Source organism: Manis pentadactyla, chromosome 13, assembly GCF_030020395.1.
Source record: "Manis pentadactyla isolate mManPen7 chromosome 13, mManPen7.hap1, whole genome shotgun sequence".
NCBI lineage: Eukaryota > Metazoa > Chordata > Mammalia > Pholidota > Manidae > Manis > Manis pentadactyla.
The window spans coordinates 99,880,136-99,905,456 of NC_080031.1; the positions used below are offsets into that span (position 1 = coordinate 99,880,136).

General features: G+C 40.9%; 1 protein-coding gene and 1 long non-coding RNA gene across 6 annotated transcripts in view; both read right to left on the reverse strand.

Moving 5' to 3' along the window:
- SIL1 (SIL1 nucleotide exchange factor) overlaps window positions 1-25,321 on the reverse strand; it is a 201,361-nt gene that overhangs the window by 45,384 nt on the left and 130,656 nt on the right. For all 5 annotated transcript variants that reach the window (XM_036897085.2, XM_057490941.1, XM_057490943.1 and 2 more), the window contains one exon: window positions 19,498-19,619. In XM_036897085.2, the coding sequence (XP_036752980.2) occupies window positions 19,498-19,619 (122 nt within the window). The remainder of the gene's footprint in view (window positions 1-19,497; window positions 19,620-25,321) is intronic.
- On the reverse strand, window positions 9,286-19,213 carry LOC130680425 (uncharacterized). The gene is made up of 3 exons (XR_008993444.1): window positions 17,640-19,213; window positions 14,513-14,588; window positions 9,286-12,671 (listed from the first exon to the last, which is right to left on the reverse strand). It is a non-coding gene; the product is annotated as an uncharacterized LOC130680425 (long non-coding RNA).

The following is a 25,321-nucleotide window of genomic DNA, read 5'->3' on the forward strand; positions in this document are numbered from 1 at the left end:
ATTATTTTTAGATATGACTGTCTATAAAGTACATCTAAAAAAACATACATAAACAAGTAGAAGTAATAAAACTTCAGCAAATTGTTAGATACAAAATCATACACTGGAAACAACAAGTTAGAGAATTAAAAGTTGAAAATAATCCTATTTGCAATAAAAATATTGTAAGGTACTTTAAGGACAACAAAACAGATTCAAAAAATATACTGAAAAAGTTTGAAACTTTACTGAAAGTTTTAAAAACATCCATGTGGAAAGATATGCCTTGTTCATAGATAAGAACACAATTTTGTAAATATGTTAATTCTCACAAATTAATCTATGAATTCACTACAACTCTAATGGACATATCCAGAGTTTTGGTTGACACTGATAAAGTGTGCCTAGAAAGTAAAAGGTCAAAAATATCCAAGACAATTTTAAAGAAGAATAAGAAAAAATGATTCATTTTACTTGATAAGAGAAATACATAAAGCTAGTTTACCTAAAACATGAGATTGGTGCAAGGATAGAAAAAGAGACCAATGGATCAGAATACAAACTCATACAAATAAAGGAACTTGCATGTGGTAAAAGAACCATCATAATTTGCTGGGTAAAAGACAGACTACTCACTACCTGTTGCCAGGACAACTAGTTGGCCACATGATAAAAACTAAAAGTGAATCTATATATCACATTACAGGAAAAATAAATTTCAGAAAAAAAATCTAAGTGTCAAAAATTGATACTCTTAAAATGTAAAGTAGGAGTTCTCAGTTCCCTTCTGGCATGAGTCATGTGCAGTAGAAAATGAGCTCGAGCTGGACCAGCAGTTTGCTGGTCTAGACCTGAAATCCTCTGATAATCAAAGTGGAGGAGGAAGTACAACAAGCAAAGGGTGTTATATAGATAAGGATGCTACTGCAGTTTTGGGTCTCAAGATTTAAGAGGAAGCCAGTTACTTCAATGATCATGGAAGTGGATCAAGGGGAAGGTTTGATGATGGTGGATGAAGTGGCTATGATGGTATTGGCAGTTGTGACAGGACTGGCTTTAGCAAATTTGAACACAGTGGACAGTACTTTAAGGGTTTACTGAGACATCAGAAGACTCCGTTAAAAGAAGTATTTCAGAATTCTAAATGGCAATATTATAGGAATTCTGCTTTGTAGAATATGTTAATGTAACTGCTTAATATATTTCACTTGTGAAGTCTACGAGCAAGGGTTTTGCCCTGTGGAAACTAAAGTATTTCTTTGCTTGTCTTGATAAAAATCATACCGTTTCTCTTCTATGATTTCTCCACCAACCAAATTTTCCTGAACAGCATGGTTGAGACAGACACACATAGGAAACTAATAATTGTTGTTTAAAAGTTTTTGTCCAACATTCTTCAACGAACTGGAACAAATAGTTTTAAAATTCATATGGAACCACAAAAGACCCCAAATAGCCAAAGCAATCCTGAGAAGGAAGAATAAAACAAGGGGGATCTCGCTTCCCAACTTCAAGCTCTACTACAAAGCCACAGTAATCAAGACAATTTCGTACTGGCACAAGAACAGAGCCACAGACCAGTGGAACAGACTAGAGTCCAGATATTAACCTTAATATATATGGTCACTTAATATATGATAAAGGAGCCATGGACATACAATGGGGAAATGACAGCCTCTTCAACAGCTGGTGTTGGCAGAACTGGACAGCTACAAGTAAGAGAATGAAACTGGATCACTGTCTAGCCCCATACACAAAAGTAAATTCAAAATGGATCAAAGACCTGAATGTAATTCATGAAACCATAAAACTCTTAGAAAAAAACATAGGCAAAAATCTCTTGGACATGAACATGAGCAACTTCTTCATGAACATATCTCCCCGGGCAAGGGAAACAAAAGCAAACATGAACAAGTGGGACTATATCAAGCTGAAAAGCTTCTGTACAGCAAATGACACCACCAATAGAACAAAAAGGCATCCTACAGTATGGGAGAATATATTCATAAATGACAGATCCGATAAAGGGTTGACATCCAAAATATATAAAGAGCTCACGTACTTCAACAAATAAAAAGCAAGTAATCTGATTAAAAAATGGGCACAGGATCTGAACAGACACTTCTCCAAAGAAGAACTTCAGATGGTCAACAGACACATGAAAAGAGGCTCCACATCACTATTCATCAGAGAAATGCAAATTAAAACCACAATGAGATATCACCTCACACCAGTAAGGATGGCTGCCATCCAAAAGACAAACAACAATAAATGTTGGCGAGGTTGTGGAGAAAGGGGAACCCTCCTACACTGCTGCTGGGAATGTAAAGTAGTTCAACCATTGTGGAAAGCAGTATGGAGGTTCCTTAAAAAGCTCAAAATAGAAATACCATTTGAACCAAGAATTCCACTCCTAGGAATTTACCCTAAGAATGCAGCAGCCCAGTTTGAAAAAGACTTATGCACCCCTATGTTTATTGCAGCACTATTTACAATAGCCAAGATATGGAAGCAACCTAAGTGTCCATCAATAGACGAATGGATAAAGAAGATGCGGTACATATATACAACGGAATATTATTCAGCCACATGAAGAAAACAAATCCTACCATTTGCAACAACATGGATGGAGCTAGAGGGTATTATGCTCAGTGAAATAAGCCAGGCAGAGAAAGACAAGGATCAAATGATTTCACTCATCTGTGGAGTATAAGAACAAAGGAAAAAACTGAAGGAACAAAACAGCAGCAGACTCACAGAAACCAAGAATGAACTAACAGTTACCAAAGGGAAAGGGACTGGGGAGGATGGATGGGAAGAGGGGGATAAGGGGGTAAAAAAAAGGGGGCATTAGTATTAACAGACATTATGTAGGGTGGGGCACGGGGAGGGTTGTACAACACAGATAAGACAAGTAGTGACTCTATAGCATCTTACTGAACTGATGGACAGTGTCTTAATGGGGTATGTGGGGGGGACTTGGTGATTGGGGAGAGTCTAGTCAACGTAATGTTCCTCATGTAATTGTAGATTAATCATACCAAAAATAAATAAATGTAATATAGAGATTAAAGATGGCAGTGTGAGAGGTGAGACAGAGGCCTCCTCCTAAAACCACATATAATACGAAAACATAATTAATACAACTAATCCTGAAAGAGCAACAGGAAAGAGGGCTGCGCCAGACTGCACACACCTGGAGAAAAGAACAGACCTCACAGAACAGGGTAACATACCAAAGCTGTGACCTGGCGGGACCCAAGCCCTACTCCCATCCCAGCTCACGGATGGGAGGAAGAGAAGCGGAGCGGGGAGGGGGTGGAGGACTGGGACTGCTGAACACCTAGCCCCCCAACTGGAAGCTGGGGATAGAGGGAGCCCTGTGTTCCAGGCTGCGGCAGTTTGGAAAGGTCTCTGCCTCACTGAGCAGGAAGTGGGGAGGGAGACAGTGGTCATGGCTCACATTAACACGGACTCTCGCCTTTATTACTGAATTACAGTCATGGCAGAAGTCAATCTCTCCTACTATCACTTAAATCTTTTATGACAAGTATATTCTCCACAAAACCAGTAACACTTTAAAGAAAGGAAAACAGAAAGAGGAAATGAGGCTGATAGGCGTATCATAAGAAAGTAGGAACAAAATAGTTAGAAAAGTCCATGCTGGCTGCCTGTCTACAAGACTCCAGTCCCACTCTTCCCCTTCCTCAAAGAGGTGAATTTTCCTCTTTCCAGTAACCCTAGCCCATGAACAGGCACTTAATGAGGAACTGGCAGAACTGAAGTACCTCCAACTTTAAATCCAGATGTCTAATGGGACCCACATCGAACCAAAAAAGAAATGTCATAGGCAGTGGAATTGTTAGGCAGAAAAACAGATAAGAGCAGGGATGAAAAGAGGGTGGGGCCCACCAAGAACTCAGGGAGTTAATCAGATAAAGCCAGAAAGCTAGAGAGGACTCACAGAGTTAAGGCCCTTTGCAATGTGAGTTCATTCCACATGCTCTGAATCTGGGCTGACCTTGAGACTTGCTCTAGCTAATGCAGGTGAGATAAGGCAAAAACACGGGACAAGCATCATGATTAATTGTGCTAAAAATGCCAAGATATGAAAGCATAGTAAGAGGCTAAGATTCCATTTTAAAAGGAGAGAGTTGGAAAGTTAGATTCCTAACATATTCTTTGGTTATCAGCCAACAACCTATTTTAAGGGAAGGCAAGCAGTCTTAACGGGTATGTTCCCCACTATCTTGGAGAGCAACAGGAAGTTTACTGTATAGAATTATGTGGAGAACTGACTATAGATAATAACATATTGTCTCTCACTGGAGATAAACTTCATGAGAAAGCATGTTTGGGTAAAACTGTAATATTTCCAGAATATCTCACCTGGCTTTAGTGCATCTGCATATCAACAGATGTTCCTCAGGGGTGGCTAATAGTAGTTCATCTCCATATCAATGGCTAATTACCTGGGCAACTAAGGGCTCATCTGAACCTGAGGGGTTCTCTTTCCAAGCAGGAAAGAGACGGCCCCAGACTGCAGTTTGTAAGCAATAAACGGGTTTTAAACATTATTTCTCCCTTTGACTTATTTCAGTTTTAGATGTATTTTGCCCCAGGATTTCCTCTCCCTGGAGTTACATATGGCAGTGGTCGGCAGGATCTCTAAACCTGAAATCTGTCAAAATGGGTGCGACCTATGGGAGGGCTGCCCCTAGAGATGGTGGGGAGATGCCTGGAACCCCCGCTGTGGATGGTGGGGAGGCCCCAGTGGATACAGCAGCAGAGGGTGTAGCTTCACCGGTTATTATCCCCCCAGCTGTGGGGCTTCCAATTTGGGAGCCCCTAGTGGGGAACTGGTCTAGGGTAAAGTACCTCCTAGGAGGGTGGGGCCTTCCCGAGAACTGGGGAAGGGTGGAGACACAGGAAGCTGAAGAATTAGTCCTGTGTGAGTTGGAAGACTGCCTGGAGACCCTAGGGGGCCATGTAGCGGCTGGCACTGGAGGGTCTCTTTTCACTGAGATAGTGGAGAATGTTATACAGGAGAAAGAGAGGATTATCGAGAGGGTTAGAGAGGAGAGAGAGGGACTTAGGCAGGAGAGAGACACACCTCAGCATCGCTTGGAAGAGCTGGGCGATAACCTATGGGATGCTGTTAAAGAAGAAAGACAATTACTGAAAAGGCAGGTCACGCTCCTAGAAGGTTCCTTAGCAGCCGTGATGGGGAAGGCAGCAGGAAAAGCCATATTACAGGAAGCCATAGGGGAGGAGGAGGAAAGAGTGCTGCCTTCAGGGCCAGAGGTTCCATCCTTTCCTGTTTTAAAGGCCTGCCCGGTTGTAATTAAGAAAATAAATATGAAACTGTGGGCTCCTCAGGAGAAGCCGCCACCTCCCCAGGTTGTGGAGCACTCCATGCTACGTCCCTATACCCAGGATGAGCTGGTGGACATGAGCGTGCAGTATAGGCAGAAGCCATCAGAATCTCTGCCTACATGGCTTTTACATCCCTGGGATATGGTGGTGGAAAACATCATTATGTCAAGTAGTGGGATGAGCACAATGACTTCCCTGACAACTCACCCTTCCCTCTGGCAGTGGTTGTAAAATGCCCATCACGCCTCAGAGAATCAGAAACTCCTGGAATGGCTGACAGCTGCCATCAGGATAGTTTGGCCTAATCAGGGAGATTTGCCATATTTACCCAGTAGTTGGAAAATGTATGCAGAGCTCCAACAGGTACTGCGGGAATTGGGTATGAAAAATATCATCTATAATATGGACCCTAGGGCCCCGATGAGGTGTTCACTGTAGGAATAAGAAATCTGGTGCTGCATACAGCCCCCACATCTCTCTTTGGGTCCCTAGTGACTACTCTTGTCCCCCAAATAGGGCAACCTGTGAGACTACTCGTACTTTAGCAGATGTGGGGGAAGTTGGAAACAGTAAGGGCACAGAAGGAAGTACAGGTTATGACTGAAAGGAGAAGTGCAAAAGGTCCTGTGAAGGTCTCGATGACTCAGATGTGGGCTGATATGATAAAGGGCAGGGTAGTCACAGAAAAACTCGATGGGCAGCCCAAGAGAATCTTGGTAGAATTGTGGCACCAACTGAAGCCAGAGCAGCAGTTCCAGCTGCTGAGGTCCAGGACATGGAAACCAGAGTCAAGGCCTCATGCCCGGCCTGTGTCCCTGCAAAACTTCCTGGGAGACAGTACTCAGGATTTGCCTAAGCCCTCACCCCAACAGGAGGATAATCGGGCATAGCGGTTAGACTCATGGGTGGTAGGTCAAGGTCCCCACCTTGGGGGACATGATGGGGACCAGAGGCCACATGTAGAATGAGCAATTCATTTGTCCCCTGTCAATGTACAATGTGTCCTGGTGCTGGTGGGCACAGGAGCTGAGTGTTCTCTGATTCATGGCAACCTTAATGGTTTCCCGGGACCCCTGCGGTGATAGCTTGGCTATAGGCGTAAAGTAATTAGAGTGAAGAAGGCCCAAATCCCATTGGGGATGGGGCGTTTACCCCCAGAGGAGTATACTTTGTACACTTCTCCTATCCCTGAATATATTTTTGGGGTGGATATCCTGCAGGGCCTGTGGTTACGGACCAATGCAGGTGAGTCCAGACTGAGGGTACATACGATTACAGGCAGTTCTGAGGGAACATGCTAAGCACCCACCTGTAGCTCTGCCTGTACCTTGGTGGGTAACAAATACTAAGCAGTATAAATTTCCTGGGGGACACAAGGAAATTAGAGAAATTCTGTAAGAGTTGGAGAAGGTGGGCATCATAAAGCCCACTCATAGCGCTCTTAATTCCCCAGTGTGGCGAGTGAAAAAGCCAGATGGCTCCTGGCGTATGACCATGGACTACAGGGAATTGAATAAAGTCACACCCCATTTGCATGCTGCCATCACCTCTATAGCAGACATTCTGGACACCCTCAGCCATGAGCTGGGAACGTATCATTATGTAGTACACCTTGCTAATGCTTTCTTCTCTACTGACAAGGCACCCACTTTACTGGACATGTGTTACAAGGATGGTGCAGCAATTAGGAATAAAGTTGAAGTTTCATGTACCATATAATCCTACCTGGGCAGGCATGATAGAGAGGTATAACAGTTTGTTGAAATATGGCCTGAAGTCGGACACCAATAGTCTATGGGGCTGGTCAGTTCACCTATGGACAGTGCTACGGCATTTGAATGAGAAGCCACGTAAAGGAGCTTTGAGCTCTGTGGATATGCTCACACACCTTGCTGCCTCTCCTATGCAACTGTATGTGCAAACCAAACAATAGTTATTGAAGCCAGGATATGGCCAGCAGAGCAATATCCTCCTGCCAGTCCCTGCTGCATTAAAAACCCTGGAGACACTGCTGAATGGACGTGGCCCTGGACATTTCAACACACGGACCAGCAATGGGTGGCCCTTCTGGTACCTTGAGGGAAAGGCCTGGAAAGCTGGCCTCATTTGTATTCCTGGAGTAACAGCAGAATGGCCCCCAAAGATCCCACTTATATACCTAAAACGTCCAGGAGGTAAGACCATCTTACGGGGAAGTTTTGTTTTATTTTTATGGGCAGTGCATGAACCTCCCATAGCCTTACATATTGACCCACCTGTAACTCTCACAGGGAGGGGGTGAAAAGTCTGGTACACTAGACCAGGACGAGATCCCATTCCTGCCACTGTTTTATCATAGGACCACCATCTTGCATGTATCCCACCTGATGGACAAGATTTGCCTATACTGCTGTCATTAAAACATGTATCTTATTGCCCTTGAGGTTATTTTCTTCTGGAGTCCTTGTGGCCTGGATGCGCCCCCTGGCAGCAGCTTTCTCATCATGATTGCTCTGAACTCTCTACCTGTTCAGCTACTGTCTGCCTATGGAGTGGGTGAGCTACAGACTTAACCTGTATAGGACTTTGAACCTAAGTGAATCCTCTGGCTTGAGGATTATCATTTTATTTCTGTTGCTATTGTATGTCATTAGTCTGGTCACAACACTTCAGTTTTCTCGCCAAGGGAGCATTGCAGAAGAGGGGGAATGAGTAGATTGTAAGGCAAGACTTCCGGAGGGATGGTCTGTGGGTAAAATTGTAATATTTCCAGAATATCTTGCCTGGCTTTAGTGTATCTGCATATCAACAGGCATTACTCAGGGGTGGAGAGCAGTAGTTCATCTCCATATCAATGAGTAATTACCTGGGTGATTGAGGGCATATCTGAGAGGTTAGGGGGAGGTCTTACTTGCTTCTGCCTGAGCAGGAAAGAGACGGCCTTGGACTGTCTTTGTAAGCAATAAATGGATTTTAAACTTTATTTCTCCCTTTGACTGATTTCGGTTTTAGAGGTATTTTGCCCCGGCATTTCCTCTCCCCAGAGTTACAGCATGAAATGTACACACCCTCTGATTCTTTACCTTTATCCCATTCTTGAAAAATCCTTAAAAGGCAGAATCCCAGCTTTTAAGTGTGCCTCCTAAGGTTGCCCCTCACTCTCCTTTCTTGGAGTGTATATTTTCAAAACACTTCTTACCTCTCAACTTATTACATTTTGTCTCTGATCTTCCAGTGGTGTCTTTGTCACTTTGCTCTTTCATTCTATTTTCCAGACTTTAAGCACAAGTATTCACTCTCTCTGTCCTACATCAGATAAGTAGGGAGGGGCTTCTGAGAGCTCTGATTTGAGCTTCAAAGTTCCTGTTAGTGAGCTTCCCCTTCCTGTCTGCTTTATTCAAGTAAACTGGCCTTTGTCTACCTTGACTCTGGTCCATTCCTCGCTTCGAGAGTATTCAAATAAAACTTTTGTTCCACTTCACCACGGTATCTCTGCCCTTCAATTCTTTGTTGCACTGGGGACAAGAACCAAGGAGCGCAAACTCAACCCCCTAACAGAATCATCATGGCAACTACTGTCTAGAGCTGATGAAAATGACACCGGAGCCTAACTAGCTCTCAGGCCAAGTGACTAGCCTATGAATACCAAGGGCAAAATTGTTTCCAGTCTTTTTGCCAAATACCACTCCTGGTACTTTGTAACTAAATCTGTCTTTTCTCTGTTTTTGTGACCTTATTTTACATCTAGAAAGACATTTTTTTCTTAGTCATTCTGCTTGGGATTCAGTGGGCTTCCTGAATCAGAATTCTTATATATGATCAGTTTTGGAAAAGTATCAACCACAACTTTTTATGTATAGCCTCTCCCACATTTTCTTTATCTTTCTGGCACTTCATTCTATTTCCTATGTCTCTTAACCTCTTTTTCTCTCTCTCCAGGTTGCACTTGGGTAATTTCTTCAATTCTGTATTCCAGTTCATTTCATTACTCTTCAGCCGTGTCTGGTCAATCACTGACCTTACCTACTGAATTCCTCACTGTGGTCATTATATTTTCCACTTCTAGGAGTTCTGTTTGGATCTTTCTCAAACCTTCCATTGTATGCCTGCAATTAATTACTCTCTCTCTTTTTCCCTTTATGGCAATATCATCTTCTTACTATCTCCTAATTATAACTATTCGCCAGGACTTTTCTGGCCTTGTCCCTTTTCTTTCTTCATTTTCTCCACCTATTTATTCCCATTGTTTCAGATCCTCCTTCACTGTAGACGATTCCTATGTCTATGTTGAAGTCCAACCTTTTTCTTCAGGTCCCATCCTCCGTATCTAATAGACTGTCTAATTGCACCTCAAACCCAAGAAGAAAGTAGAATTCATCTTTGTCTCACTCACAAACTAGGTTTTCCTCCCACAATCTATTTTTATCTATTCTTGGCAGTATGATTGTTGGAGTTAAACCCAAGCCTGAAACTTCTGAATGATATTTGAGTCTTCTTTCTCCCTATTTAGTTATTTAGTTGGTGAATGAATCCTGTGGATTTTTATTTCCACTATTGTTACCTACTAAACAATTATTTCTCTTTTCTTCATCTATTTTAAGGAACCTTTATATTGTGAAGGCAGCAACACCATGTTCAGGAAGGGATTCCGTGTCCTCATGCCAGGAAATGAGCCATGCATAATCTAAACCAAGCACAGTGATCCCATCCTCTGGGGGTGTAGATTGTTTTAGAGATGGGCAGGTGACCTAGTTCTGACCAGTGAGACATAAGGAGAGATTTTTGGGGAAGGCTGCTGCTCTCATATAGAAAGAAAGACAGTAAGGAGACCCTGCCCTCTCTTCCTGCCTTGACTGCAGCTGTCTTGGAACTACAGCAGCCAGCATAGACCAGTTGAGGTAAGTAAACAGCACAAGGACAAAAAGCCAACATGCTGAGGAGAGCAGCAGAAGGGAAAGGCAGAAGCAGTCTAGGTCCTTTAGGATATAGTTTAGCCAGTACTGATTTTGGAACAATCTACTCCTGACTTTTATGTGACGGTAAATCATTTCTGATTTTTAAAAACCAGTGTTACTCCTTATTCTGTTACTTACAACTGAACATATTCATGTTAATAAAATTTCCAAAATCTCTCCCAGATTTTTTAAATTCTTTTAAAATTTCCTTTGCTTTTTCATAGCATTCATCTTGATTTACAGTCATGCATTTGATTACCTGTTCACCATTGAGAACCGCTATTAGGTGGTATTAGGAAAATAGGATTCATTTTCTACCTTAATCTTGCTGTCTCCCTAGTATATAATAGCACAGGACCTACCATTGACTGCTTGGAAATAATTACTGAATAAAAAAATAAACAAAAAAATACATTGATACTTAAAAAATGAAATGTTTTTCCAGATAGCATATGGGGGCTGAGTGGAGAATGTTGTTTCTATTTTAACGATGTAATAGTAAATGATTCAGATACCACTCCTTGACGCTTTTAAATTGAAGGCTATGGAAATAAGTGTGTAGCCCCCTTGGCAGGAGGCCCAGAGAACAGAAGGCTAGAGATTGGGATGAGGTCATATGTTGGAGATGCCAGCATTTGAATAAAAGTTCAAATGTGACCCCTACAGCTAGTTCTGACCTCTTGACTTCAGGAGCTAATTTTTCACACTCCTCCAGTGACACTGGAGGTGCCCAAACCATTCTGTATCTTATAAATTAATTAGCATATTAATTAACCAAGATTGGCCTGGGCAATTGGCTAGCCATAGCTCTTCAGGATACATTCAGAGTCTGGTTTCTTTTTTCAAATGGCAATTAATGACAAATGGAAAATGAGCTCTAAGCTGACCAGCCAGCCTGAGTATTGCAGAAACCAAACCTTCATTCCAGGCAGGGAGGCACCACTTTACTTAATGAATATGTCCCTTCAGCATTTCTTTTGCATCTATCTCCGTGATATGCCCCTGTCTCCTCCACATCGTTTATGTGGCTGCCTTCTGATTTTTCTTTGTGATCAATTACCTCCTTAATTTCTTCCCTGAATAACTCCAGCCCACAAGTTCTTTCCTTTCAACTTTATTAGCACTTGCCTGGATCCTAAACTGTCTCTTTAATACATCTAATTCTGTATTCAACTCTTTAATCTAATTCTAAGTCTGTATGTCTGTTCTTTCCATGTTTCACCAATAAAATTGAAAGCTTCTGGAGAGTGAAAAATGGTACCCAAGTCTGTGGTACACACAGCAACTTATAGAGGGTAAGTTTCATGTGGTACAAACTAAATGGTCTGACAAAAGCTGAAATAGCCAAAAATTGGTGGGAGGAATGAAGCCTCTTAAGAATAGGGAAGCTTTACCTTTTCTTTTATTGTTTGTTTGATTTTTCTTCCAATGAGTATGTATTATTTGTAATAAGAATGTAAACAATAAGTAATAAAACAAAACAGAACTGGGAGGCTTCTGTATCTAGTAAATGGTACTTTACATTTCCCAAGAAGCATTTTTGGTTTAGAATACCTGAGGATGATGGATTAAATAAACATTTCTTTAAATGCTCAATTCAGCTGACAAATTGTAGGCCCACTGCTTTGCATAACTACAGGGGAAAAAACAATTTCATATTCTTTATGGGGTGACTCTGCAACAAAGTAAGAGAAATCCTAAAGACAAATACAATGGAAAGCACAAATCTGAAGAGATGTGGAACTCTGAAAGTTATAGCTGTCCTGGAGACATACGCTATTATTCCCTAATGACCGAGAGTTTTTGGTTTCAACAGGTGTTCTAAGTTGGGGGACAGGAGACAAAGCCTACAGCCATGAGAAGGAAAATTAGAGAAATGAGAATCTTCCATTCAAAAGGAATATTAAGGCAATTTTTCTTTAATGGAAGGGAGAAAAATTCCCTAGAAAATTCTTCACTTAAGCCAGCCGTAGAGTGCTATTTGGACTGGAAACCATATTCCTTTTCTGGCTTGAAAATCTCCAAGCTGAGAGTTTAGTCTAAAATGCTCTTGAAAAATAATAAATTGGACAAAACATTTGAAACATATCACAGATGCAGCATTAATATCCCTAATACATATAAAGGACATCTAAAAATATAGACTAAACACACTAATAACCATAGAAAAATGGGCCAGACACATACAGTTTCCTGAATAAAAGAAATATAAATAGCTTAACCGCATGAAAAAAACGCTCAAGGCCACTCATCAGAAAAGAAAGACCAATTAAAACTACATCGAGGTATTGCTTCTCACCTATCAGATTGGCAGAAGTCCAAAAGTTGGTAGCATATTTGTGAAGCTGTGGGGAAATAGGCTCCCATACATCCCTGGTGGAACTATAAAATGGTACAACCCTTTTATCAAAGAAATTTGGCAATATCTAGCAAAATAGCATATATATGTATCCTTTGAAATAATTTCCTACTTCTAGAATTCCACCTATAAAATACATTGGTGAAAGTTTGAAAAGACATATGTGTGCTCAAGGTTATTCACTATAGCATTATTTGTGATAGCAAAACACAGGAACCAGCCCAAACATCCATCAGTAGGAAATTGATTAGATGAATTGTATAGTTTATTCCATGGAATATTATACAGTTGTAGAAAAGACTGTAGAATATTTGTTTATAGTATAGAATATTTCTGTTGTGATATATTCTAGGATATATTATTAAATGAAGAAAAGTAGAGAAAAGTATGAATAACTGCTGTTAGTCACGTGCACGTGCTTATATTTTTTAAAATGAAGAGTGAAATGTTACACTATAGGGGGAGGGACTTTTAATCATGCAATAATTTTTTTTATTAAGGTATCATTGATCTTATGAAGGTTTCACATGAACAACATTGTGGTTTCAATTCATATATTCACCCATATAATCAAGTCCTCACCCCTCCCATTGCAGTCTGTCTATCAGCATGTAAGATGCCACAGAATCATTTCTTGTCTCTCCGTGCTGTACTGCCTTCCCTGTGACCTACCTATATTGCGATTAATCATGCAAGTATTTTATATAATTTAAAAACTCAATTAAAATGTAAAAATACAGAAAAATCAAGAGGCTTTTACAATCCAATAATTTGACTATACATCTCTATTTGCACATGTCTTTGTGGGTAAAATTGCAGTATTTCCAGAATCTCTCACCTGGCCTTAGTGCATCTCTGTATCAACAGGTGTTTCTAAGGGGTGGGGAAAGAAGTCTGTCTCCACATCAATAGGTAATCACAAAGGAGGAGTGAGGGCATATCTGGCAGAATAGGTTGGGTGGAGTCCCTCTTTCTGCAGTCGGGTCACAAGAGACCCGGGTGACCCAAAGTGGACAATTGCTTGTAAGCAATAAATGGGTCTCTCCCACTTTTTCTCCCTTTGACTGATTTCAGTTTCAAAGGTATTTTGCCCTGAGATTTTCCACCCAGAATTACAGTCCTAAAGACAAAAAACCTGCAAAACTTTTCAGATGTCTTATTGTTGATGGAAGTGGTCGTGTTATTGTGAGGCTGTATTATGGGATAAAGCAGATGAATAATTAGACTGGTTTCTCTGAGAATCAGGATTTTTAGCATGATAGAAGGGAGATACTGATATACAACTGGACATTGAGTAAAGTCCCCCTTAGTTCTGATTTTGAATTGGAAGTATTAGTATGAATTCAAGATGAATTTTTTTCTTAAAAAATGTATTTTTCAGCTTTGTTCATGGAAAGGTGTAAAAAAAAGATAAACCCAGTAACAATGATCAACTCTGACTCCCAGATTTATATTTTCTAAATACCATTTCCCTCTAAAATTGTATTTTCCACTAAAAGGAACTGTGGTCTATTGGAAAAATGGCTGGTTTCAGGTCTGGAGAAAGACATGCACAAAATGATATGGAACGTTTTATCATAATAGAAATTAAGGAAGCTCTCAAAGATTAGTAGGGCCTGGTGTAAAGGACTCAGGAGTCAACCTGAAAAGGTTCCCACTGGCCATAGCTGGGACACTTTGAGTTTCAAGACGGATAATAACTGCAATAAATTGAAGCAAATCAAATAAATTTTAAATCAAAAATTTTTAAATGATACTTAAAAGAAATCTGTATGGTTGGTCATCTTTGGAGAACACTATACATAGGAAACAAATTCATAATCAAAATACCCAATAAATAGAAACAACAAAGCATTTCTCCTACCTTTCCAATATGAACTGAACCTCAATGTACTCAAATAGTTGATGAGGAAAAGTTTATCTGTATAGAGAAATTCCAGCTAAAAAAGGAAGAATGATTCAGTTAGATTACCGTTTTGTAACCTTTAATGAATTTATGGATATTGGCAATGATCATCAATGGCTGCTAACATCACAAAAAAGAAAATCAAATCAAAAGAAAGGCAACCAGACCACATTATGTTCCCTATAGTGAATGAGGGGAGACACATGCAGATATCCCTTCAAGACCAAGGCATTTATTCCCCTGGGTCTGGGAGTGTTGGCTTCTCAAGGCTCAAGACTCAGTTCCTCCAAGAATAAATCCCGAAGGAAGCTGTTTTGCCTAAGGTTATGATCTCTTCCTGAGAGTAGCCTGCTTCCAATGACATATTGCAAGGGTCAAAGGATTTCTACCCTTGCCTCAAAGGAGACTACTCTCAAAGTCCATCCTAACTCCCTTCAGAGCTATCTCCAGGTAGAAAACCAAACCTGAATCTGATCGAGATCCAATTTCCAATTTCAAAGAAAAAATGGAGATATGTGATATGTTAAACAACAGACTGGATCATAATCAGCAAAGACCAGACTGTTGTAAACTACAGAACTACAATATTTTTCAACAAATAAATTATAAGAAAAAAAAGCCAGAAGGGATGAAACCTATAAAGTAAATATTTAAGATAAATATCAACCAATCACACTGCATTTAGATCCTAACCAAATCAGCAATCTGTTAAAAAATTTTTGAGATAATTGGGGCTATTTAAACAATTACTTGGTATTTGATAATATTGAGAGTATTGCTAAAATTTCTTTATGTGAATGGTATTGTGGTTATGTTATTAAAAAAGAATCCTTCTAGAGAAACACACTGAAAAATTTACAGGTAAAATGATAGGATGTCTGAGTTTTCCTTTATATTTACCTGGAGGGGATGGGCAAGTGGGTAGGTGGGGTAAATAAAACAGATAAAACAGGATTGGCCATGACTTCATAATTTTTAAAGCTGGATGACAGATCAAGGAATATTATATTATTTTCTCTACGTTAGTCTAGAAATGAACATTTACATAAGAAAAAGGTTTTTTAAAATGTAGTTCCAAATCGGCAGAATTTACAGGGTACTGATGGAAACATATATAAATCCTCTTTGCAGGAACACATCTTAAATCCAGGCCTGGAAGCATCTCTACAAAGAAAAAATTTCCAATGATCATGAGCTCACAATAAAGTACCACAAAGCACACACAAAAAAGATGGCATCACCTGTGACAGACAACAGAAGCAACATAATCAGTCCCACAAAACTACAGATACTAAAATTCTGAGGGTACAGAATATAATTTTTTAAATATGTTTAAAGAAATAAAACACTATGAAAAATACAAGCAAAGAACATAATCACACTAACTGATGGCACCTGTACATCCCCTTTTCTACCGGAGCAAGTCAATAACACCCTGCAAACTGTGGACAGTTCAAACAAAAGTACTGCATACAATGAGCACTTACAGGTCCATGTAATTGCATAATAAACCATACACATGCAGGTGAGAATGTGAATTATTAAAAATGGATATAGGACACCAAAAGTGACTAAGGTAGGGACATGAGAACAGCAAGGGCCTGTGCTCCCTGAAATAAGCATTTCTTGATAATTTAACTCCTGACAGTTAAAAGGTAGAGGCTACTTTTAGGGAGATAAGAGGGGGGAAAAAAGGAGGCAGCCAGTTTGCTAAGAAATAAAACCGAAACCAGATTACAGAAGGCTGCATGGCCTCTGAAATTTACAAAGTCTTTCTGAGACTCCCCATACACAGTAACACAACTGACTTGTCCAGGACTCCAGAGACTCCTGATAGGCCAGACTGTAGACAGACACACATAGGTGCCATTGTGAGCCAAAATCAGGTCATAGAAATGCCAGTGAAAATAAATGACAAGAAGAAGAAGAAGAAAGGAGATCTTAAAGAAAAAAAGAAACCATGAAAAGCTGAAGCTGCCCAAAGGAACTTCCTCTCTTGTTCCACATATCTTCTTATGTAAGATCTTGACCTGCCTTATACATGGGCAAAAAACAGCAGAACATGAGTGTGTGTGAGATCCATCAGTGTGAGTAACAGATAAGGGAAAATACTATTTCAGTGGCTATGTAATATTCAGTGACCATGTCAATTACATTTATGTCAACTCTTTATTTTTGATCTTAGAATAACTGTCTCATGTTTTATGCCACGGAAGAGATCTCTTCATCCATAGAAATGTGTTTGGAGATTTTATTAAGCAATTAACCCAGGTAGGCAAATAAACACCCTCATGGAGCAACAAGACCAGCTCCAACAGATGTACGTGGTAGAACATAAGCACCTTGACAGAGAGAAAATGAGGAAGATAAAGGTTTGCACTGTAAAAACAAAAGAATTGCCGTATAGTGAAAATTCATAGTAAAAAGGATGCATGATGGGCATGATGATGTGATACCCCATGACTGACAGGTGCTTCGTAACCATTGTCACAGGACTTTCAGAAAACTCATAGTAAAAAGGGCGTATAATGGGCATGATGATGTGATACCCCATCAACGACAGGTGCTTCGTAACCATTGTCACAGGACTTTCAGATGCACTCAACCTTACGAAATACAAAGGACACCTATTACTGTTCCTAGTTAACAAATGAGAAAGACGAGGCTTAGAAAAGTGAAATCATTTGCAGACAGCCAGGAAATGGTAGAGACTGGATTTTCTGATTCTAGGTACAGTGGTCTGCCTCATCTTCCCAAATACTCAAACTTCTAGACTGACTGAGCAGTATTCTTGCCCATCAGCAGAAAACTGGAAGGAATGACCTCTAAATAACACTGCCAAACCCTGGGACTCCATGATTATAATGTGCTCACTACCCTTTAAATGTCCTCTTGACAAAGAGTAAGTTCATCCAATCACTGTTGTGTTTGTGTGTATATGTGTACATGCACATGTGGGGTGTGTGCACACCTGTATGGTGGGGGCAGGTACGGAGCTACAGAACCAATACTCGGGACATCAAGAGTAAGTAATAAATATTAGACTAGGGCACTGAAACCTGCCTCTGCATAGAAATATTCTTACCTTGTATCAAGTTTCTCTTTGCATAAAATATTGACATTTTCATGATGTTCAGGAGCCTGCTTTTGACTTCCAAAAGCTCTGGCGCCATACCATGCTGTCACTGTAACTGCCCTCCAGTGAGCCATCAAAAGCCCAGCTAGAACATTTTGAATACAGCAGTCGGCTTGCCACCAAAACACTAAATTGCAATATTTTATATTTATCTCTATTTAAATTTTAGTGATGCTGCATAAATGTTAACACAGTCTTACACTAATGTAATCATGGAAAAGTCTTAATAACACCACATATTGGCACAGCCCCCCCAGTGAGTTATGGCCTGCTAAACAGGCCCAATGCATGCTTCTCAAGTCACTTAGTCTGCTTTAACTAAGATATGACATCAAGATGCTACACTGTTTTCCCAAAAAAATATGTTTTCAGAAGCAATGGCAAGGGACATGTAGGATCATTTGTTCATACTGAAAATGGAAAGAAAGTACTTGGGATTATGGAAAAGATTTCCAAAAAGGGTCTGGAGAGAGAGGTTAATAATGTTTGATTTAGTTCTTTTATGGCTTTGAGAAACAAAAAGTGAGCCTCAGTGAGTCTCAAGCCTCTAAAGCCCTATGAGGATAAGACCCTAGACATCTCCAAGGCTGAAATGACAGCTACCAATGACAAACTACCTCTCGGTGGATTCTCTACCTCTCAGTGGATACACAGGCAGAGATTTCCCTGGGCTGCCTGGAGGCTGGTCTGGTGGGTGACACCAAGGGAGGTGGAGTACCCTGGAAGTGACAGCCTTGACTGTCAACAGCACAACCACAGGACAACCAGGGCTTGAAGATCAAGGCAAGTTAGTAATAAGGGAAACAGGCCTACAGTGCTCTCAGGCCAGCTTTGCTCTTAAATTGACTAAGAAAAAATGCTGAAGCCTTTCAGAATGAGAGGGCATCAGACTGAGATCCAGATTAAATAAAGATAAGCATGGACGAAAGGCTAAGGAAATCTTTTCAAAACAAAGCCTCCACTGGTAAAAGACGTTCAGAATAGCCTTTCTCCTGCACATCACAATTCAAGCAGGGCAGCCACTAATAGCCACCACACGTGCCTTTGCAGCAAAAATCAGAATATTGGTTCCTGCTTTAAAGGCACAAATGGTCCTAGGAGATTTTCCAATATGGAAGGAACTATAGCTCCAATAGAACAATTGCAGCTTGAAGACATCTTGACATTTTAAGGATGAATATAATGATGTGGTGCCTACGTATCTTTCTGCATCTACTCTTTGGAGATGCTGTCTCCGCACTCCTCATGCCTGATCAGTCTTCTAGCATAAGACAGACTAATTGATACATAACTCCCAACCTAGTGAGTGTGATAACCTGGCTGCACGCTGATTGATTCCAGACAGTCGGAAGAAGACGCATTCCTCCCAAAGGCCCTCCTTGGTCCAGTTCATCGTTTATTCATCACCAGATGTAGCTTTACTGCTGAAAGGATCAACTCTTGGGAGTTCTTTCCCTCCATCTCAACTACCTACGGTTGGTCTAACTTCTTCAGCTTTGAATAAAACAGAGAATGTGATCTAAAATATGTTATTTACTGTCCATATATATATGAATATATATATATATATATAGGATGAGGGGGAACAGTCACAGATGGTAACAACATGGGTCAAAGTTCTTATCTACTTGAAATAGGGGAAGAATCAAATTCTTATTCATTTCATCGGGATTACATTGAAATGTAGATAGGGATATGGATGAGTTCAAGTGTAACCTGCAGGCCAATCATGCCAAGAGTAAAGCTAGACTTCACCTGAGGGGCCCAAACGGTCCTGGCCAATGGGAGATCCACCCGTACTGCTCACCTGGAAAAGGCAGCGCCCAGCACAAACGCAGCATACTCCTTCACCAGGGGCTCTGTGCTGTTCAGCCCATGAATCACCACTTGAAGGCCACCGAAGGAAAGCAGGTCCTGTGCATTATCCATCTGCAACAAACGCCCTGCTTAGTACAGTGCAACCATCAAGATGGAAGAGCTCTTCTTATAGCCTTTCTTTTAGAGACTATTCAAAAAACAAATGAAAAAAATCAAGTATAAAGCAATGGTGGCCTTTCTAACTAGGAAAGTATTTATGAAAACAAATTAAATTTTTAAATAGTCTTAAATTTGAAAACTCCTAATTCATCTAACGTGATTTATGTGCACCTGCGTGGGAACTGGCAGAAATGGCACCTAGCTATTGCTTATGCCAAACATGTCCTGGAAAATTCTCATACCATAATGAGTCACAAAGCTTACTCCTAACAGACAAGCTGTTAACTCAAAGATCCGCATCACCAGCACTACTACATGACTCCAGTGCTTCCTTTGGATGTCCAGCTCCAATGGGGGCAGTAGAAGCAACAGACACTTAAAAAAAAAAAAGCTGATTTTTAATTACAAGTCAGTGATTATAATAAGAACCCTGTTGCAAGAGGAGGGGAAACTGGAAGAGAGCTAGGAGAGGAAAAATAATAGCACCCTTCTCTTCCCTCTTCCTCACTTCATACAGTCTAAGGTTGACTGAATCTGAGGACATAATAAAATCTATACCAAAAAAAAGTCTCTCTTTCAAAGGCTTTAGTCTAGGCCTGGGCTTCTGGCAAGTGGCCATTATTGGACAATACAGAACATTTCCATCATCACATAAAGTTACATTAGACAGCACTGGTCTAGGGTACCATTTAAGGTCCCAAGCCCCATGTCTTCTTTTCTAGACTCTTTCTCTGTCCTTTGTTCTCTAGGAGCTCTCATTCTATGAGCTTCATCAGCATCCTGGAACAAGATTCAACTTCCTCAGAGAGGTCACTGGACCCTGCTTTCCCCACGCGGTTGCTACAGTCTCCTTTGAAAATATCTTTGTGGCAACAAAGGCTGCTTCTTGCCCACAGGTTGATCCCATTCTGCAAAACATCAGGTAAACTCAGGAGGCTATGGTTTCAGTAATGTCAATGCTACACACCTTTTTCCTCGAGATACCGTAGAGCCTTTTCCTATCTGACGGTGTCCTTCCAAACTGGAAGAGGGCTCTAACAGAGAAATCAACTTGGAAGGGCTGTACTTGACTCCGCCTATGTTTTTGGGTGGGCCTTAGTCTGTTTTCACCACTTAGAAGATCACTCTTATACATACTGAAAGTCTCCACAAGAGAAGGGGTTTTGTCTGTCTGCTCCTGCAGGTCCAGTGACTGTAACAGTGCTGAGCACATAGTCAGGAGCTCAATAATTGTTAAACCAATGAATGAATTTTTTTTTACCTAAGTAGTTGACATACAATATTACATTGGTTTCAAGTATACAACATAGCTATTTGACAATTATCTACATTACTAAATGCTCACCCTAACTAGTGTAGATACTATTATCAGTCAACACAGAAAGATGTTACAGAACTATTGACTATATTCTCTATGTTGTATTTCCATCCCTGTAACTAATTCATATTATGATTGAGATTTTTGTGCCTTTATTCCCTTCACTTATTTTACTCACTAACCCCAACCCCTCCCCCATGGCAACCACCAGTCACTTCTCAGTGTCTCTGAGACTACTGCTATTTTGTTTTATTTTGTTTTAAGATTCCACATGTAAGTGAAATCATATTGTCTTTGTCTTTCCCTGGCTTATTTCACTTAGCATAATACGCTCTAGGTCTATCTACGTTGTTGCAAATAGCAGGATATCCTTTTTTATGGCTGGATAATATTCCATTGTATTTATGTACCACATCTTCTTTATCTATTCATCTATCGATGGACACTTTGGTTGCTTCCATATCTTGGCTACTATAAATAATGTGGAAATAGACATAAGAGTGCATACCAATGGATGAATTTCATTAGAAAAAAATGTTACTGAAATAAATTCCACTGTGAGCAAAAAAGGCCATCTGGCATATTTGTGCCAACAAAATAGATGGGTCTCTGGTACCACAGACCGGAGCAGATGACCAAGTCAGGGTTGTGAGTAAGCATGGAGTCTGCTCTGCCACAGGGTCCCAAGCCAGGACTGGGATTTTTCTGCCCCAATCTATCCCTATGAAGAGGAATGATGATTGGACTAGAGCTCATCTAACTAAGGAAACTCGGAGCTGGGTGCTTTGCTGACAAAAGCACAGATAATACCCACTGAGCCTTTCTTATTCATATAGTCTGATTTTACAATCTAAGAATTCACTGCTGCTTCTTTGATTCTCTTTCCTCCAGGTTTTCTGGATACAAAACCATGGCTCAGAGTCCTCTCACTGCACGCCTGCCATGGTTATTTACCAAAGCTGGTATGCGTCCCAGGCAGAGCAGCTGCCACTTTCGGAGCCCCAAAGCCAGACAGCCCGGAATCACAGAGGCTCTACTCTAGATTCAGTTCATCTGTTTTTACTACAAAGATAATTCAGGTCGTTATAAATGCTGACATTTATATAGGCACTTCAGACTTTTCAGGATGTTTTCTCATTTATTATTTCACCAGAGTTGAGAAAGAAGGAAGTCATCCTGCCCACCACACACCCAGAAAATCAAGCTCCACAATCTGGAGCATGCCTGGCATCACACAGGAGAAGGTATGACCAGAGCCCAGGTCTGCCTCTCCCCATCTGGGTCAGGGGAAGGACCATTCCCAGGTTGCTTTCAGGATAGGGTGGGACAGGCAGAGGGGAATTCAAGGTAGAGGGAGGGAGGGTATAAGGGAAGGGGTAATAGGGAGCTGTGTCAACACTCAGGAAGGAAAGAGAACCAGAGCACCGCAAGACAAGGAGAGGACAGGAAACACAGCCACGGGGAAAGGACGGTGACTGACTGAGGAGTCTTGGGAGGGAAGGCAAACACACGGCCCCAAGGTAGATGGGACAGACACAGGCCTCTCCTCATAAATTATTCATAAACTGTTTTCCACACACATGGTTTTACTTTTCAAAAATCTGTTTAATAATTCAAATATGGCTGTGAGGAATCCTCAGGCAGATCCAGTTTGGGTCCTTGAAGCCTATGGCTCCTCAAAACCTCTAATCTCGAAAAGGAGTGGACTGGTGAAGTTTCTGCAAGAGACCTCCTATCTTCCTCAAAGCTAGCTCTGTATCACCCACCTACCCACTGCAACCGGAACTTAAGGCCAAGCTGTTGTCTTTAATTCTCCGGTGAAATCACAACTTAACGGTGTTGCACATAAGCCTGACGCACCAGCCCAGACCAAGGACCTTATATTTCTAAGCAAAAGGCCAGTGACCCAGAACATTTATGGCTCTTCTCCAATAGAGCAAGTCTGGCCTCCACCAGGGCACTGGTTCCTAGGCTGACCTCAGGCTGAGTTTGGTGATGTCCAAAAAACTGTTTACCCCACCCACTGAGCCATGAAGGCAGAATGATATGTCACCCTAGAGATGACACTGCCAGGTCAAATTTTCAGGAAAAAAAATTTGTTGGGGCCCTACTAGCCTCCTGTGTAGTCATTCCCCTCCAGGTATGATACGCTTTCCAGCCATTTTGGCCTTTTATATGGCACATAACGGAAGAGCCTGCAGAAACCGAATACCTAAAGAGCCATCCAAGTATGTTAAGAGGAGAAAAAATAAACACTGCCAATATCGGAGCAGGACTGAGTTGGCCAATAACCTTTAGGATCCTTAATCCTTTAAAATCTATAAAATGGAAAAGCTGTTAGATTTTTTGTTTTTTATTCTGGGAAGAGGAAAGAGAATCCAGGTCCATTTTTCTCTAGGCAGATCACAGACCTTCTATTTGAGGCTTGAGAAAGAGTTACGAGCAGAGAGAAAACATGAAGAGGCTGCCCCATAATTCCTACAGATACAGTACACACCCATCCCCTTTCACCACAAAGGCTGGCAAAATCTTAAAGAAAAAAGGAATGTCTGTTAGCCTAGTTTATAGAGAATAAGGATGCTGTCGTGTGTGGGAGGATGTTGAAGATCTCTGTTTTGGTAAGGATCTCAAACAGGCCTTTGATTCCTGGGCCACCATCATCCCTAGTCTGGATTACTGACCTACCTGGTTTCCCTGCTTCTGCTCAAACCCCTCAACCTCCAGTCTAATTCTCAACATAGCGGGTGGAAGGATCCTTTAAAAGCCAGGCAGATCACGTTCTTCTGCTCAACATCCTCTAATAATGTCCAGTGTCATCCTTTTCCATGGCTCACAAGGTGCTCCTTGATCCTCCTCCCATTACCTCTCTGAGCTTCATCTACTTCTCTCTCCCTCCTCTCAGCTCAAGCCACACTGAGGTCCTTGCAGTTCTTCAAACACATTAGACACGCTCCCACTCAGGGGTTTGGTAGTGGCTTCTGCCTGAATGTGCCTTTCCAACACTCCCAATCCTATCCTGCTCTACTTTTTATTTTTCCACAGTATTTATTACTTTCACACATATTATTTACAACTTACTTATTAGCTATGTTCAATGTCTATTTGCTTCTACTAGAAGGTAAGCTTTCAATCTTGTTCATAAATGTATCTTAAGTGCCTGGAATAGCAGCTGGAACTTAACAGGCACACAATAAATTAACTTACTGAATAAATGAATGGCTTCTCTTGGCTTCCTCTCCTTAGATCCAACTATTCCCTTTTGAAATTCATTCAAACAGTACCAGTATCCTGTGAGAGGCGGAGTGGCCAAAAAGTTATGAGTACAGTGTTCAAGGTCACTCAGACCTTGTTGCAAATCCCAGCTCTATGAACTCCCAAACAGGGTGACCTTGGGCAATCACAAGGGTAACCTGTGCCTTATTTGCCTCATTTATAAAACGGGATTAGTAAAAGTGCCTATTCCTGAGGCAGCTGCAGAAGTCAATGAGTTAGTGTGTACAAAGCACTTGAACATGTGCCTAGTATATGATAATGATCGAGAAATACTATTATCATTATGGCACAAGCCTGATCAGTCATTTCCTTGCTTCAAACTCTCCAGTGGTTCTCAGGATCAAGGATAAAACATAAAGAGCATGATGTTCCTGACCTCACCTCTCTGACTCCCTAACCTTCCCACTTTATCTACGCTACCCCATCCCTTGATCACTGAGCTTCAGTCACCAATCTTTTCCACGTCCTCAATCTCATCAAGCTCCTCTCTGCCTCAGAATCTTTGCACATGCTATTTCCTCTGCCTGGACTGCTCTAATCCAAGGATTGGCAAACTTTTTCCAAAGGCCTGATAATAAATACTTTTGGCTTTGTGAGCCATATGGCTTCTATCACAACTACTTAACTGCCATTGTAGCATGAATATGGACAAAAACAATAAAATAGTATATGAATGAATTAGGTGTGGCTGTGTTCCAATAAAGCTTTATTTTAAAAAGCAGGCAGTGGGCCACATTTAGCCCTTTAATGCTCAGCCTAAATTTCACATCCTCAGAGAAGCCTTCCCCAATGCCCTTGGCTAGGCTAAGTTCCCATTATATACTCCTATGTTACCCTCTGGAGCCCTTATCACAATCCTAAATTATCTCATTATTAAATTGTTAATTTCTTCATTGTTCAACTATTCATTATTTGTTTTTCTCTCCCAAACTATAAGCTACATGGAACAGGGACCAGGTCTATTTTACCCCTGTATTCTCAGTATTGGGAAAAAAAAGGAGGTAACACTCCAGGTGAAAAAGAGGTTGGCTCTGGCTTCTAAGAATGTATCTTACTACAATAG